Below are 13,287 nucleotides of genomic sequence, written 5' to 3' on the forward strand. Positions count from 1 at the left end.
ATCTTTTGTGTATAGTTTGTCACGATTGTGATTATGAGAAAAGGTATTTTACATCAAAGCGTGTTCGAACTGGTTCTCCTGTGAATGAGGGGGGGGGAAGGGGGCGCAACTTTTTAGGTCAACATGAGATTTGGACTTGTTATGGGAACAATCGGTGAGTGATTGGCAGACATGGACAATTTCTGTTGCATTATGGGTATGCCTCCACCAATGAAGGAAGAGACGTACCGTAAATAACAGGATAACTTACAGGATGTGACAACTAGCCTGTCAAGATTTAAAAGCACCCAAAGATTATTCCCAAATGTATTTCATATGTAGAATAACATGAATTAAGCATACTGCAAGTACTCCGAAATGTTCATTTCGATTGCATGCATATTGAAAGGATAATGGTGCTTTTATATTTCGAAAATTAGTGGCCAAGTGCAATTAATGATGAAATACGTTAGTTGAAGAAGTTTTCTATGCAAAACTATGGGATGAAAAAAAACTGTCTTTTGTGGACGATCTAGAATGCCTAAAGAAAAGAATCACCTCAAGTCACTGGCGGATCCAAGGGGGGCAAGGGGGGCCATGCCCCCCCAAGGTGAGCCAAAAAGTGTTTCCGAACATCCGCTAAATCATATGATTGGAAATTAAAAAAATCGAGAGGAATAGCAGTGGTAGACAAGTCTAAACCTTTTCGTTTTCTGGTTTAAAATTAAATGCAGAGCTCCCAACTGACCCGCAATTCGCGGGAATTAGACCCGCATTCTAACACCCAAACCCGCTGACCCGCACAAGCATCCGAAAAAACCGCATTGTAATTGTCAAGTATACATAAAGAAATTTGCATCAAACTTTGACTTAGCAACCATCATTTCTTTAGCATTTAGTATAATAGAGTATAAAACCTCCTTTACAGCATCATTTGAACCTCCAATTAGCCTATATTTCTTTTCATTGGGGCGAGCAGCGAACATTTTCATGCCACGGGAAAGAATGAATTATCACCTACTATTCAATTTATTGATGTTACACACAATAAAATGCATATTTCTCAGAAAATGTTGGGTGACAAAAGCCTTTCTAAGTGCCACCATTTTACATGTAGGCATCACCAGGATTCCAAAAAATCAAAAGGGGAGGGGGACACCCCCTCCCCTTATACCCCTCCCCCAGGACGGCGATTCGTGGCATGGACCAGCATTTATTTGCCTTCTCAAGAGTTGGGAGCTATGTAAATGTATGAGCATGAGGATTTACAGTTTAACACCATTTTGCAGTTACAGGCTGGTTGTAAGAAATTTATAACCTATGAGAAATAAAATTTCTTGAGAAAGATGATCCCAACTTTGTTTCATAAATATTTTAGAAAATTACACCTGGGAAACATTTTTTTAGAAGTAAATTAACATCACCATTGTACACTTTTGTCGCACCAAATTGCATCTGAGGGCATTCAGCAATAGAAAATTTTCCAAAGGGGAGACCCCTCCCCCATATCACTCTAATGCCACTTTGGCCCCTCCCAAACAAAGGCCCTGGATCTGCCAGTGCCTCAAGTACATGTGAGGAGCAAACACGAGGCAGCCTTATTAGACTATGTATAGAATTGATGTAAGACGTGCTTATTTGGTAACAATTAATTCAGGTTTATTTGCCACGAATACATCCTTCTACACCAGGATATCTACTTGCTAAATGGAACAATTTAAGGAATCCATTCACAACGGAATCATTCAAAATCATAAAAGACCATTACACAACTGGCCTATTCCCAGTGTAAACAAACTTCATTCAAACCCAATCACACCATTCGCGAATGAAATTTCCTCCTGGGTATGTCTTCGTGTCACAATGTAAGTCAATAGGGTGTCACTATGTTAACAGATATATTGTTGGTGCCCACATTTGTGCGGCTGCTGTAACGGTCATTTACTGTAAAAACCACAAAACACGTTTTAATAGCAGGTTACATAATGTACACATATCTTTCGAAATAGCATAATAATATTCGATAAACTTCTTGGCGTTCTGCATACAAGTCAACTAGCTCGTCAAAAGTTGTTGCAGTTTTGTTGTTCTGTTGTTGCATTTTGAACTGATTCATTCAATATGAAGTTATGCATGACTGATATGCAAAAAGAAATAAATGATTCGCTTTCAAATTGTTGATCATATATCTGGTCCACTACTACCCTTACCCCTTCCGTGCCCCATCGCGTGTTCTCTGTTCAGTGTTGCGATTCACACAGTGAGATATAGTAGTATGGTTTTATCCATGTGTTACCCGGTGTTTTGCTGACTTCCTAAATTAAGTACTACCAAGTAAAGAAATTGCTAACCATTGACGAACATGTTGGAAATCTCTATAATGGAACAGCATCGTCCTAATCTGACGGTGGAAGGGAGGGGTGGTGGTGGTGGACAACTGGTTTGCTTATTGCGGCCTTCTGTGTCGTAATGGACGATCCTTGGATCCATTTTGTGTTTATCGTCATGGTAACCACCACCTTGATGTTCCCATGATGGTTTATTTAAAAATAGTCCTAGTGTCTTTCTCTTCATTCAGAATTTCAATAAAGTTTATGCTAACCTCAGGAATTGCCATAATGGGAAGAGAAGGGAAAGTGAAAAGGGAGAGTGCGGCCGGAGCGAAATGTGAAATTTATGTGAGTTCAAGGCAAGGATATCAAATCGCTTGTTCTGGTAACGAAGAAAGGAATTACGGTCATGGTTTTCTCATTTACCACAGAAGGTTAGAAGTACACCATGTTCCAAAAATGAAAAGCCATTAATTAAAACATGTAAAACTAAACCTACATGTATAACTGTTTTCTGTTGTCGGTTTAAGTGCATGGAGATTCTTACATGTGATGCATTTCACCGGTTTCATGGCAAATTGATCACATTTTATCTTGATTTATTATCTATAAAAACTTAAATCAAGATAAAAATGAAATTGATAGTCATTACATTTCGTCTTCAAACGAAAAACAAAATATCTGGGTGGTTTAATAGTGTAAAATTCCTCATGTTTGTTCGTCCTTCAAGGTCGAGGGCGAACTTTCATTTCTGCATATTTCAGGTTGTCAGAACTCTGATGAAGGTTTTTCCAACGAATGCTTGCAAGACTAACCGTTGTACCAAAGTAGAGACTTGTCAGGTTGGTATGAAGACAGTTACCGTACCACCAAGCTGCATATCATTTCGAAGCACAGTTGTAACTAATTTTATCGTTGTCTCGGTCTCTCGTAGTGAAGGACAGATTTCTGTGATAAGCCATAGCGTCATAACCTAACTAAAAGACAGAAACGAGACTTAAGCACAGAATTCTATTGAATACGTGTGGTTAATAGTCCGAACTTGTTGATAAGTTGTTATAGGATATGATATCATTATTAATCTACCAGCTCAAGTTGAAACCGCAGAATTTAGTTAACTATAAGTTAACTTAAAATTAATACATATGGTACCTGAACCGCTTGTAATATTTAAGATAATTTTGTTCAGGCTTAGGATTTGAAAAAAAAATCCTTATTTTTTTTTTTCATTTGGCTGTATTTTATTATTTATACGTATGTTATCATACCGTGTGACGTCATTTGCATGGCGAGGTTAAACAAAATTGCATGGAACAAATAGTGAATTACAAAGATTGCCTGCTTTGATTGTGTCTCTTGATATGCATATTTGGATTAAGGTATACATATCTGGCAGTAATATGTTTTCAATTATTATTAAAAACAAGCTTTGTGAACACAAGTTATGTATTTTTGCCATTATTATATATTTTGAGCCTAATGGTATCGTTTGCTTGATCGAACCGATTCATCAAATGTATTGATAGTTTTGTCAAATAATTATCTTAAGGTTTAGTAGATTATCTCTCCGTTACGTTTGTGTTCTTTATATCCACACATATAGCATAGAAGGGAACGCACTTTATCAGCATTCTTGCTCGTGAAATTGCAATGAGTTTAAAGAATAATGTAGGCACAATTTTGGTCTTGATATCCTATATTCCAAAAAAGAAGGGGGGAGGAAATAGTACTGGTACTGTTTCTGTGGCTAATCTGGTATTCAATATAGCCTATTGTCTAAAAAGTACATTTGTATATCATTACAAACATGTCATATTGAGACCATCAAATCTTTTGTTTACCTATCGTCATTTGCCATTGTTTTCCATTGAGTTTTTGCTAAATTTGAGGATTTGAATTTATGTTCTGTGTATAAGACTACAACCTCTAGTCACTTCTAGTGATCAAACTCAGGGTTTTCTAACGGCGTAGAGCATCTTAAAGTTAATGTTGTGCCCAGGGATGTGCTCACACTGGGCGGCACCGGGCGGCGCCTCCCAACAGTTCTGCATGCCGCCCAGCACAAACAGTATTTTAAACATTTCGCCCGGCACTTTTTTGATGATAATTACACAAATTTCACCATAACCAAAATTTGGGAGAATACATGGCACAGAATAGGAAAAATAGCACCACCTAAGCATACTTCATGTGCAAAATTTGTCCAGTGGGGAAGGGTACCCCACCCATGAGATCCCTCTCCCAGGGTGTGGATCACACTACCGAATAATCTGCCCGGCACTCAATATTCCTGAGCACATCCCTGTTTGCCTAAAGACATCCTTCAATGCGTGTTGCTGGAAGTTTAGTATTTTTTTAAATGTAGACTTCAATGCTTTAATATGTCGAGCGTTATTCTTCTAGAATAATCGCCAAGTGGGAAAAACTTTAATGTTTAAAATACTAGCAAAGTTTCATAACGATTGCTCCAGCGTGGTAGTTACAAGCAAGCAAAGATGTCTGTTAATATGTCTATAGTGATATCATTGAAAGACCGTAACAATTATCCAAGGCTACCAAACTCAAAATGTTTAACTATAAAAACCCCAATACTTGTATTATTCTTACTTGCTGTGCTCTCCGACAAATAGTCACCAAGATCTGTCAATCTGTAGTTACTGCTTTCATCACTAATCCTGAAGAGGTTGTATTTGGCGTAATATGGTTTTCCGTTGACATTATTCATGTCGATTCGTAGCTCCCAAATTTGTTTGGTTTGTCAAATAAGCAATGTTGTCACTACCAAGCCAAAACTCTCGGCTAAGAAAGCCGAAGCCTTTCTTAAAATCATTCCAGTCATGGTAAAAATGTACAGCGCCATCTACCTGACGTAGGAATACCTTTTGAAGATTTTATAAAAAAAAAAAATCTTTTTGGGATAACTTTAACTCATTCGATGCATATTTCTTATTTTTATTTTGATATTAATTAGATAGCTTTATTTAAAATTGTAGTAATGAAGATGCACATAACCTACGTAGTGTCAATCTTATGACTTGTTAATATCCTATTCGTAAATAAAGCCAATACCATTTTCTGTTTTTATTTCTTTCTTTTTATTTAATTATTGCAAAACACCTTAAAAGGTTTAGGAGCATCGTCAGGTTCATGAAAATCATGAAATCATAAAAATATCAGATTCAGTTTGATCATCACATTGTTCATAGACTTCCTTGCAATATCTCGGATATTGACGCTCTTGATAGTAGGATGAGGACGTTGTGGTCAAGTGGTTAAGGCAGTGGACTTGTGATCTAAGGATTACTGGTTCGAACCCTGGCCAGATCATTGCGTTGTGTCCTTGGGCAAGGCACTTTATCTCTATGGCTTCTCTTCACCCAGGTGTATAAATGGGGACTTGCGAGATAACTTGTAAATATAGTTGCGTGCGCCGATTTGTTGCTGCACCCTATGGGAAGTCCCCCAGGGGAAACGTGGCTGTGGTGCACTGTGGTGCCCCAGGAGAGATTGTTTGAATTGTGCACACTTTGGTGTGTAGGTGTGGCAAATTACCAATGACCAGGGTTAAGTACAGCGCGGCGAGACTTTATCGTAAGTTGTGCTATATAAGAACTGTTTATTATTATTATTAGTAAGAGAAAGTAAGACGAACCTGTAGAATAATTACAAACAGGAGTAAAGCTTTTGTATTCCTGTACATGCAAAAAGTGAAAGACCAAGTTTGGCTTAAACAGAATTATTGGTTATTATTTTGTTTTTCAATCCTGTTTTGGAGTAGCTTGGAGGTTATTAGATCATTTTAACAGCAATTTTTTTTATTCAAAATGAGATTGCAGTTGAGTAAATATAGAACACCCTCATTTTTCACCAAAAGTCCAAAATAAGGAAATTTGTTGACATAAATCTCCAGCTTGGTATATTAGCTTAAGGCAAGGGCAGCGGTTTAATTCCGCTTCCATTAACATGATCAATGTGACTTCTATATAGAGTATATATTGTACCTAGACGTGATCCACATAGGTTAATACGTTTTAACAATTAATGTTCGATGGAATCGGCAAGCAAATAAATGTTTCTCGATGATATACTGAAGGACTGAGGATGGAAACTATGATTTATTAATGTGTCGCACTCAAGCCAAATCGAATTTTTAAGACCAGTTCAATATTTGAGCACTGTCCATTATAACGTAGGTGTAGTGTCGTGTGCATGTCAAAGCGAAAACAATGGAAAATCACCAAGTTAAATCTTGACATTTGACGAATCTTTGATAACGTGGTATTTTGGTATGTGCACAATCGACATAAATGCTGTTTTCGGTGATCTTTGACCTTATGACTTTATATGTCACGAAGAGTTTATGGCGTATGCCCCAGCATATACCCACCGGGTTGTAAGTCATTCGACCTTACGGTTTAGGAGGAGTTTGCGACAGACTATTTTGTTAATATTGTGTTAGACCTTTGACCTCCTTTGATCAACTGACTTTTGTCGGTTTGCATTGATACGCATTCTCTTAAACTTGTGTTAGACGGTTTCATTTGGGTATGTGAGAAAAGTCAAAATGCTGTTCTTTTTAATTTGACCTTTGCCCTCTGACATGCAACCCTACAGAGTCACACAAACCCTATATTTAAATCTCAGGATCATACCCATAAAGCTTGATGTTCATCGGCGTTACAGTTTAGGAGAAGTTTGCGACAGATTTGGCAATTTTTCACATTTTAACTTGATATGATCATGTGACCGTTGGTCGCTTACATTGATTTATGGCTGATATCCCACATAGGATTGAAGGTTTAGGCCATTTTGTCAATTATATATGCGGGGATGGCCAATTGTTGCTTTGCTTATTTGATATTTGAATCTAGCCGTTGACCCAATGAAGTTATAAGTCAGGAAGAGACTATTCAGGCCAGATTTGTAGCAAAATTGACATACAATTTTTGGCTTATACAGTCATTCAGAAACTAAGGCAAACTTGACCGAAAATAACACACACACACACATATAAGTGATTCACATTTTGCCCTATTTGAATTAAGATGACCATCATAATATGACATCAATTACATAATTTAAGATTTCTTTAGTTCAATATCACAACAATCACCTGATATATTTATAAACTCTCTTATTAAAAAGTGGTATTATATATCATATATTTCTGCATGACTATAGACTGTGATCATCTCCTGGATTAGTCCTTCAAGTTTGAGGGCGTACTTTCATTTTGGCATATTTGAGGTTGTAATAACTCTCAGAAAGCTCGTGACCACTTAATGCTTTGATGATGACCCGTTCTTTGTCCAAAGTAGATTTATTTCAATTAGACTATTTTCAATATGTACTTAACCCAAATGATACTTGACCCATAGGATATATCATTTGCAGATCGTTCGTTAAGTGACCTCAAATATATAATTGAAGATAGAAGATTGGCAGGTTTTGTTTGAGTCCTCTAATATGTAATTCAAAAGGAACTGTAAATCACAATGTACAATTTCTATAATAAGTGGAAATATAACAAGCGATCAAAAGTTGTCAAGACAATAGCGTGTTAGCATCCTGCTACTGTGCCTTGTGTTGTGTTGTTTTAATTATTGTTAATTGTGTCTCATAACTACTGATAACAATATTAAACATCTTGTAACGAAAGTTGTATTTGTTATTGAAGTTATTTCTTTAGGTTCATTGTTGTTTCTGGAATGAGCGGGTGATTGGCTTCAGTAATGTCTATAATGGCCTTTAAATCAGACCCTGTCCTTTTTACGATGCGCGCCTAGCTTTGTTTTCCATGTTCTTAAATAAGCCAAAACTAAACTCCGCAATTAGCATAGACCCATGCGTGAGGCTATTCAGCCAATCACTAGACAGCTGATATCATCACCCGATATTTCCGGTGTATTCTGTTAACGTTGGAAAATTCCATGTGATAGTAGCATACATGCCTGTATTGATTTGAACTCACGTGCGAGAAGAGAAGAAGGCAACCAGCGCATAGAAAAGATATCAGAATGTAACTGTTGTAATAATTTAAAGGTCAAGGGACATCTAGAGTTGACTTTCAATAATGTAAAACTTAACAATTCTAATATAAAGAAAAACCCAACTCCGCGTCCATTTTCAATCTCCAATACAATACGATACAAATTGGTAACAAGTACTATTACGTAATTGTTTACATGACGTCACGGGGGAAGCGCAGAAGAGGGCAAACATGTAACTTTTCTGCGCAGTGTATTGAGTATGGAGAAATCTGTAACTAGCGAAAATAATACCTTCCTTAACAGTCTGTTACAAGAAAATTAAGATTGAGATTAAGGTAAAACAATCACAGATTGGAACATAAGACATATAACAAAACATTGATAGACTTTTTGTTTAAAGTTCATTGCATTTCCCTCCTATCAAGCAACAAAAACTCCGCAAAAATCGGCTAAATTGCTCCGGTTAGGAAAAATAGAAAACAAATGACGTCATTTGTTTACCAAGTCGAAACTGTATGGTATCGTCGCGGGGAACTGCTTTCTGCTACCACATACAGTTGGTATCCACGGACTAGGGGCGGACTGGGTCTTAAAACCGGCCCGGGCATTTTTCACCTAGACCGGCCCATTATTCATTGGGGGAGGGGTCCCCCTCCCCATTGAGATTTGTTTAAGTTAAGTAATGCCTAGATGCAAAATGGTGTTATATATCTCAATTTTGTAGGTTACAATAATACTTTAAAAAAGACCATAAAATAATATATCACAGACATCAACATGAACGCCTCAAGATGTTCTTGTGTCATTGTACTTCTTCAAACGGTTTTTGAGTCTCTTCAAGGCAGAGAACGTTCACATGCAACTTGCGTTACCAGCAGCTTGTAAGCAAGGCCAATGCTCTTGTAAGCATCGGTGAAAAGGTTAAACTTGAGGACCCCCTTGAAGCAGCAGAGTTCGAGGACAGTCTTTACATGACTGATTCCCACAGTTAAAATATATATTTCTACACAGGCCGTCTGTACTCTATTAACTACTGTGAAAATGGGCTGTAAATTTTACCAGGCTTACCCAGCCAACCGGCCCATCAAGCCACCGGCCCACCGGGCATTGCCCAAATGCCCGTGTGGCCAGTTCGCCACTGTGTTCCTCTAATACTGATAGCTCAGTAACACTGCACTGAGATAGTCTAGCTGCCTAAGACCAAGATTTATTTCCGAATTATTTCTATCATGGGGAAAGTTAGGTAACAATATCCCATATAGGCCTAACTAGTCACACAACTAGCCTATATAGTACGCTAGGCCTAACGTTACTATTGTGTTCCGTCAAGACGAGCAATTTCGAAATCGCTGTCCGATCCGGGGATTTTTGTTTAAGTTTCCTCAGTTTAATCAAGAGTTGTTTCTGGAAATTATTTGTGGGTCTTTTTTAAAGGATTATTGTAACCTACAAAATAGAGAAATATAGCACCATTTTGCATCTAGGCATTCCTTGACACCCCCTCCCCTTAGACCCCCTCTCCCAGGACGGCGATCACTATAGTAAGTAACATATCAATGAATAATGGGCCGGTCTAGGTGAAAAATGCCCGGGCCGGTTTTAAGACCCAGTCCGCCCCTGGGCCTAGCGAACTATATAGGTTAGTTGTGTGACTAGTTTTTATAAAACGTTCTGGGATTCAATCGGTGAATTAGTTTTAGAGTCTCTTATTCATGGCTTTGATAATGGTAGTTTTTTTTTCCACTGATCAATCGAGGGGTATTATCACTCACATCCTGAAACCTACGAAAGACCCCATGTCCCTGCAGAATTATCGCCCTATTACTTTATTGAACACTGACTATAAGATCGGTGCTAAAGCTAATGCCACCAGGCTGAAAGCTGTAATTCAATCTCTTATTGGCCCTCATCAAACTGGTTTTTTAAATTAAATTTCGAAAAAGCTTTCGATAAGCTTGAGTGGGATTTTATCAATAAGACACTATCCTTTTTCAATTTTGGTATACCAGTTTTAATAAGTGGGTGAATGTTTTTTACAAAAATACTACTGCTTGTGTATGTAACAACGGTTTTTCCACTGGCTTTTTTCGCTTGAGAGAGGAGTAAGGCAGAGATGCCCGCTAAGTCCTTATTCATTTATTCTTGCAGCGAAAGTCTTGCAGCGAAAGTTTGTGCATTAAAAATTCAAAATAACCACTATATAAGAGGGATCAAAATTAATAATAAGGAAGTCAGGATCATGCAATACGCAGATGCATGGGCGGCTATCATGGGGGGGGGGGGGGAATATAGTATCTAAAATTCCCCCCAATATTTGGTGGCATAGTTTTTTTTTAGCATATTTTTTGTATTATTTTATGATATCGCTAGTAATTTCAAAATAGAAAATACTTAGATGCAACTTACAAGGCCTGGGAAGTGCCATTTCTAGCAATCTGGGAGGCATTTTCGGCCAAATTTTTTTTTTTGTCCCTTGGCAAATTCCTCGCAAGGCGCCTGTCTAACCGTGCCACAATTTGTTACTATGTATGACCGAAAGTAGTTTTTACTTTCTTTTCGAAATAAATAGCTAGACGGACCGCATCCGTAATGAAATTTGGTTTGCCGATAAAAAAGGAAAATAGGGCTGTAGCAACCATATATATATATATATATATATATATATATATATATATATATATATATATATATATATATATATATATATATATATATATATATATATATATATATATATATATATATATATATATATATATTATATATATATATATATATATATATATATATATATATATATATGTATACATGCATGGATGACAATCATGGGGAGGGGGCTGGGTTACATGTCCCCCAATATTTTAGGTGGGGATGAACGGTAGTATCTAATATCCCCCCAATATTTGGTGGCATAATTTTTTTTTGTGGCTATAAATAGAAAATAATGCGTGAGATTATTTATCCAAATCATATTTGGCGGTCGCTAAAACTTCATCCAACACATGCTGCATGAGGTAAATGACTCTTCGTGGTTGTTTCTGTGACCTGTGACCGTATAGCGTGTTGCCCATAGATGAAACTTTGTGCAACATAACGGGTATGTTTTGAAGTGAATTTATTATTCAAATTCTGAACAAATAATGGGCTTAAAACCTTGAAAAGTGGGACTGACGGGTATTGTGGGGCGTTACGTAGAATTACCTACAAAAGCAATGATCCACAGGAGATGCGATGAGGTCGAACATGATGTGTGACTGGTGACAATCTTGAAAAAGGTTATGAATGAAAAAAAACTATTGGGAAAAACTTGGTTCTCAGGCAAAAGTGTACATCTGGTTGGTCATGTTCAAGCCCGAGAAGTGCCATTTCCGGTGATCTGGGGGGCTATCAAAACCAGAAATTTTCTTGTACGCTGCGTGCTCCGCTTTGATAGTAATTCGCCTGCATCCAAGCAAATGTCCCCCGCCCCCCCCCCCAATATTTGAAACAAATCTCCACCCCTGCGCAGATGACACAACTCTTTTTCTCGATACTAGAAGAAGCTCTTTAAAGGAGGCATTGAACATTCTTAATCAACTGAGACTAGCTTCCGGATTGACAATTAACTTAAACAAATCGAATCTTTTCCCGCTAGGTCCGCTTGCCTCCCATTGTCAGACCTTTATTCAGGAGTTTAACATCAGATTCATTCTTGGGCCCGTAAAGTTATTAGGCATTTTCTTTACTGGCAATGGAAAGGATCTCTTCCGTTTTAATTATGTTCCTAAGCTTTCTCGTCTTAAAAAGTGTTTAAGTGTTTGGAAATGTAAGGATTTGACCCCGATCGGTCGTAAGTTTTTTGTCAAAACATTTGCTTTGTCGCAGCTTGTTTTTCTCTTTCAGGTCCTTCCAAACCCACCTTCCCACTTTACTAAGGAGATAGAAAGTATCATTTTTGATTTTATATGGGCGGGAAATCCTGATAAAGTGAAACGCTCAGTCATTATTAATTCTGTCGGTGAGGGAGGGCTAAAGGTAACTCATATTTATAGTTTTATAAACAGTCTTAAATGCACCTGGATTAAGCGGTACAACAGCGACCTATATGGGTTGTGGAAAGTTTTTTTCGACATTTACTTAAGATCTTACGGAAAAGAACTCATTTTCTACTCTAATTGCTCACAGAATGACATCATTAATATTTCAAATCCTTTCATTTACCAAATCGCTAGTGCGTGGTGTGAAATTTCATTTATGAACCCGAATAGCAACTTTAACTTAAAATCAAATTATCTGCAACAATTCCCACATACGTATTAACAATGATATTATTTTGTATAAGAATTTACTCTTGAAAAATGTATATTATGTTGGGGATTTGTTTGGTAATGACGGGAGACCTCTCCCGTTAGATTGTTTCAAGCGCAAATTCCATATTATGCGTGTTCCTTTCACCCTATATTAGGGTTTAATTGATAGTATCCCGAAAAGTTGGAGAGGCGCTGCTTGCGTTAGAAATAATATTGATAATGACAACATAATTCTATTCAATGAAGTTCTAAAAGCCTCATCAGTCTCCCAACTAGTTTATAAGCGCCATTTGCGTCGTCTATCAGACATACCAACCGCCATTGAAAAGTGGAATTCGACCTTCACACCAACTTAACCTACACAGACTGGCATCGCTTCTTTCATATGCCGTATTACAATGTCTCTGAAGCAAGGGCGGCGGAAGCACTTTCAATCTGGGGGGGCACCAACGTCGAAGGGCACTATGCAGAAATTCGATTGGACTGATGCAACCTGATATTTAGTACCCTTTATAACTCTTATTGTATTATCTTATTTGCGTACTCCATCAACGCCCCCCCCCCCTCAAGGAAACAATGCATACTAGCACTGCAGTATCTAATGTGCAAATTGGGAAAGAAGGAAAAAGACAAAATGAGGTGAAATCATTATAAAGTCCAAGTCCCTGCACACGCGATCGATACATGCATGAAAGCAAA

General features: G+C 37.5%; 1 protein-coding gene across 1 annotated transcript in view; it reads left to right on the top strand.

Annotated features, from left to right (window-relative positions):
* The window catches only part of LOC139974450 (epithelial sodium channel subunit alpha-like), a 133,968-nt gene that overhangs the window by 94,010 nt on the left and 26,671 nt on the right, over positions 1-13,287 (top strand). Inside the window, exons 2-3 of the mRNA XM_071981616.1 lie at positions 2,558-2,657; positions 3,040-3,151. Of these exons, the coding sequence (XP_071837717.1) occupies positions 2,656-2,657; positions 3,040-3,151 (114 nt within the window). The 5' untranslated portion in view covers positions 2,558-2,655. The remainder of the gene's footprint in view (positions 1-2,557; positions 2,658-3,039; positions 3,152-13,287) is intronic.

Source organism: Apostichopus japonicus, chromosome 9, assembly GCF_037975245.1.
Source record: "Apostichopus japonicus isolate 1M-3 chromosome 9, ASM3797524v1, whole genome shotgun sequence".
Taxonomy (NCBI): Eukaryota; Metazoa; Echinodermata; class Holothuroidea; order Aspidochirotida; family Stichopodidae; genus Apostichopus; species Apostichopus japonicus.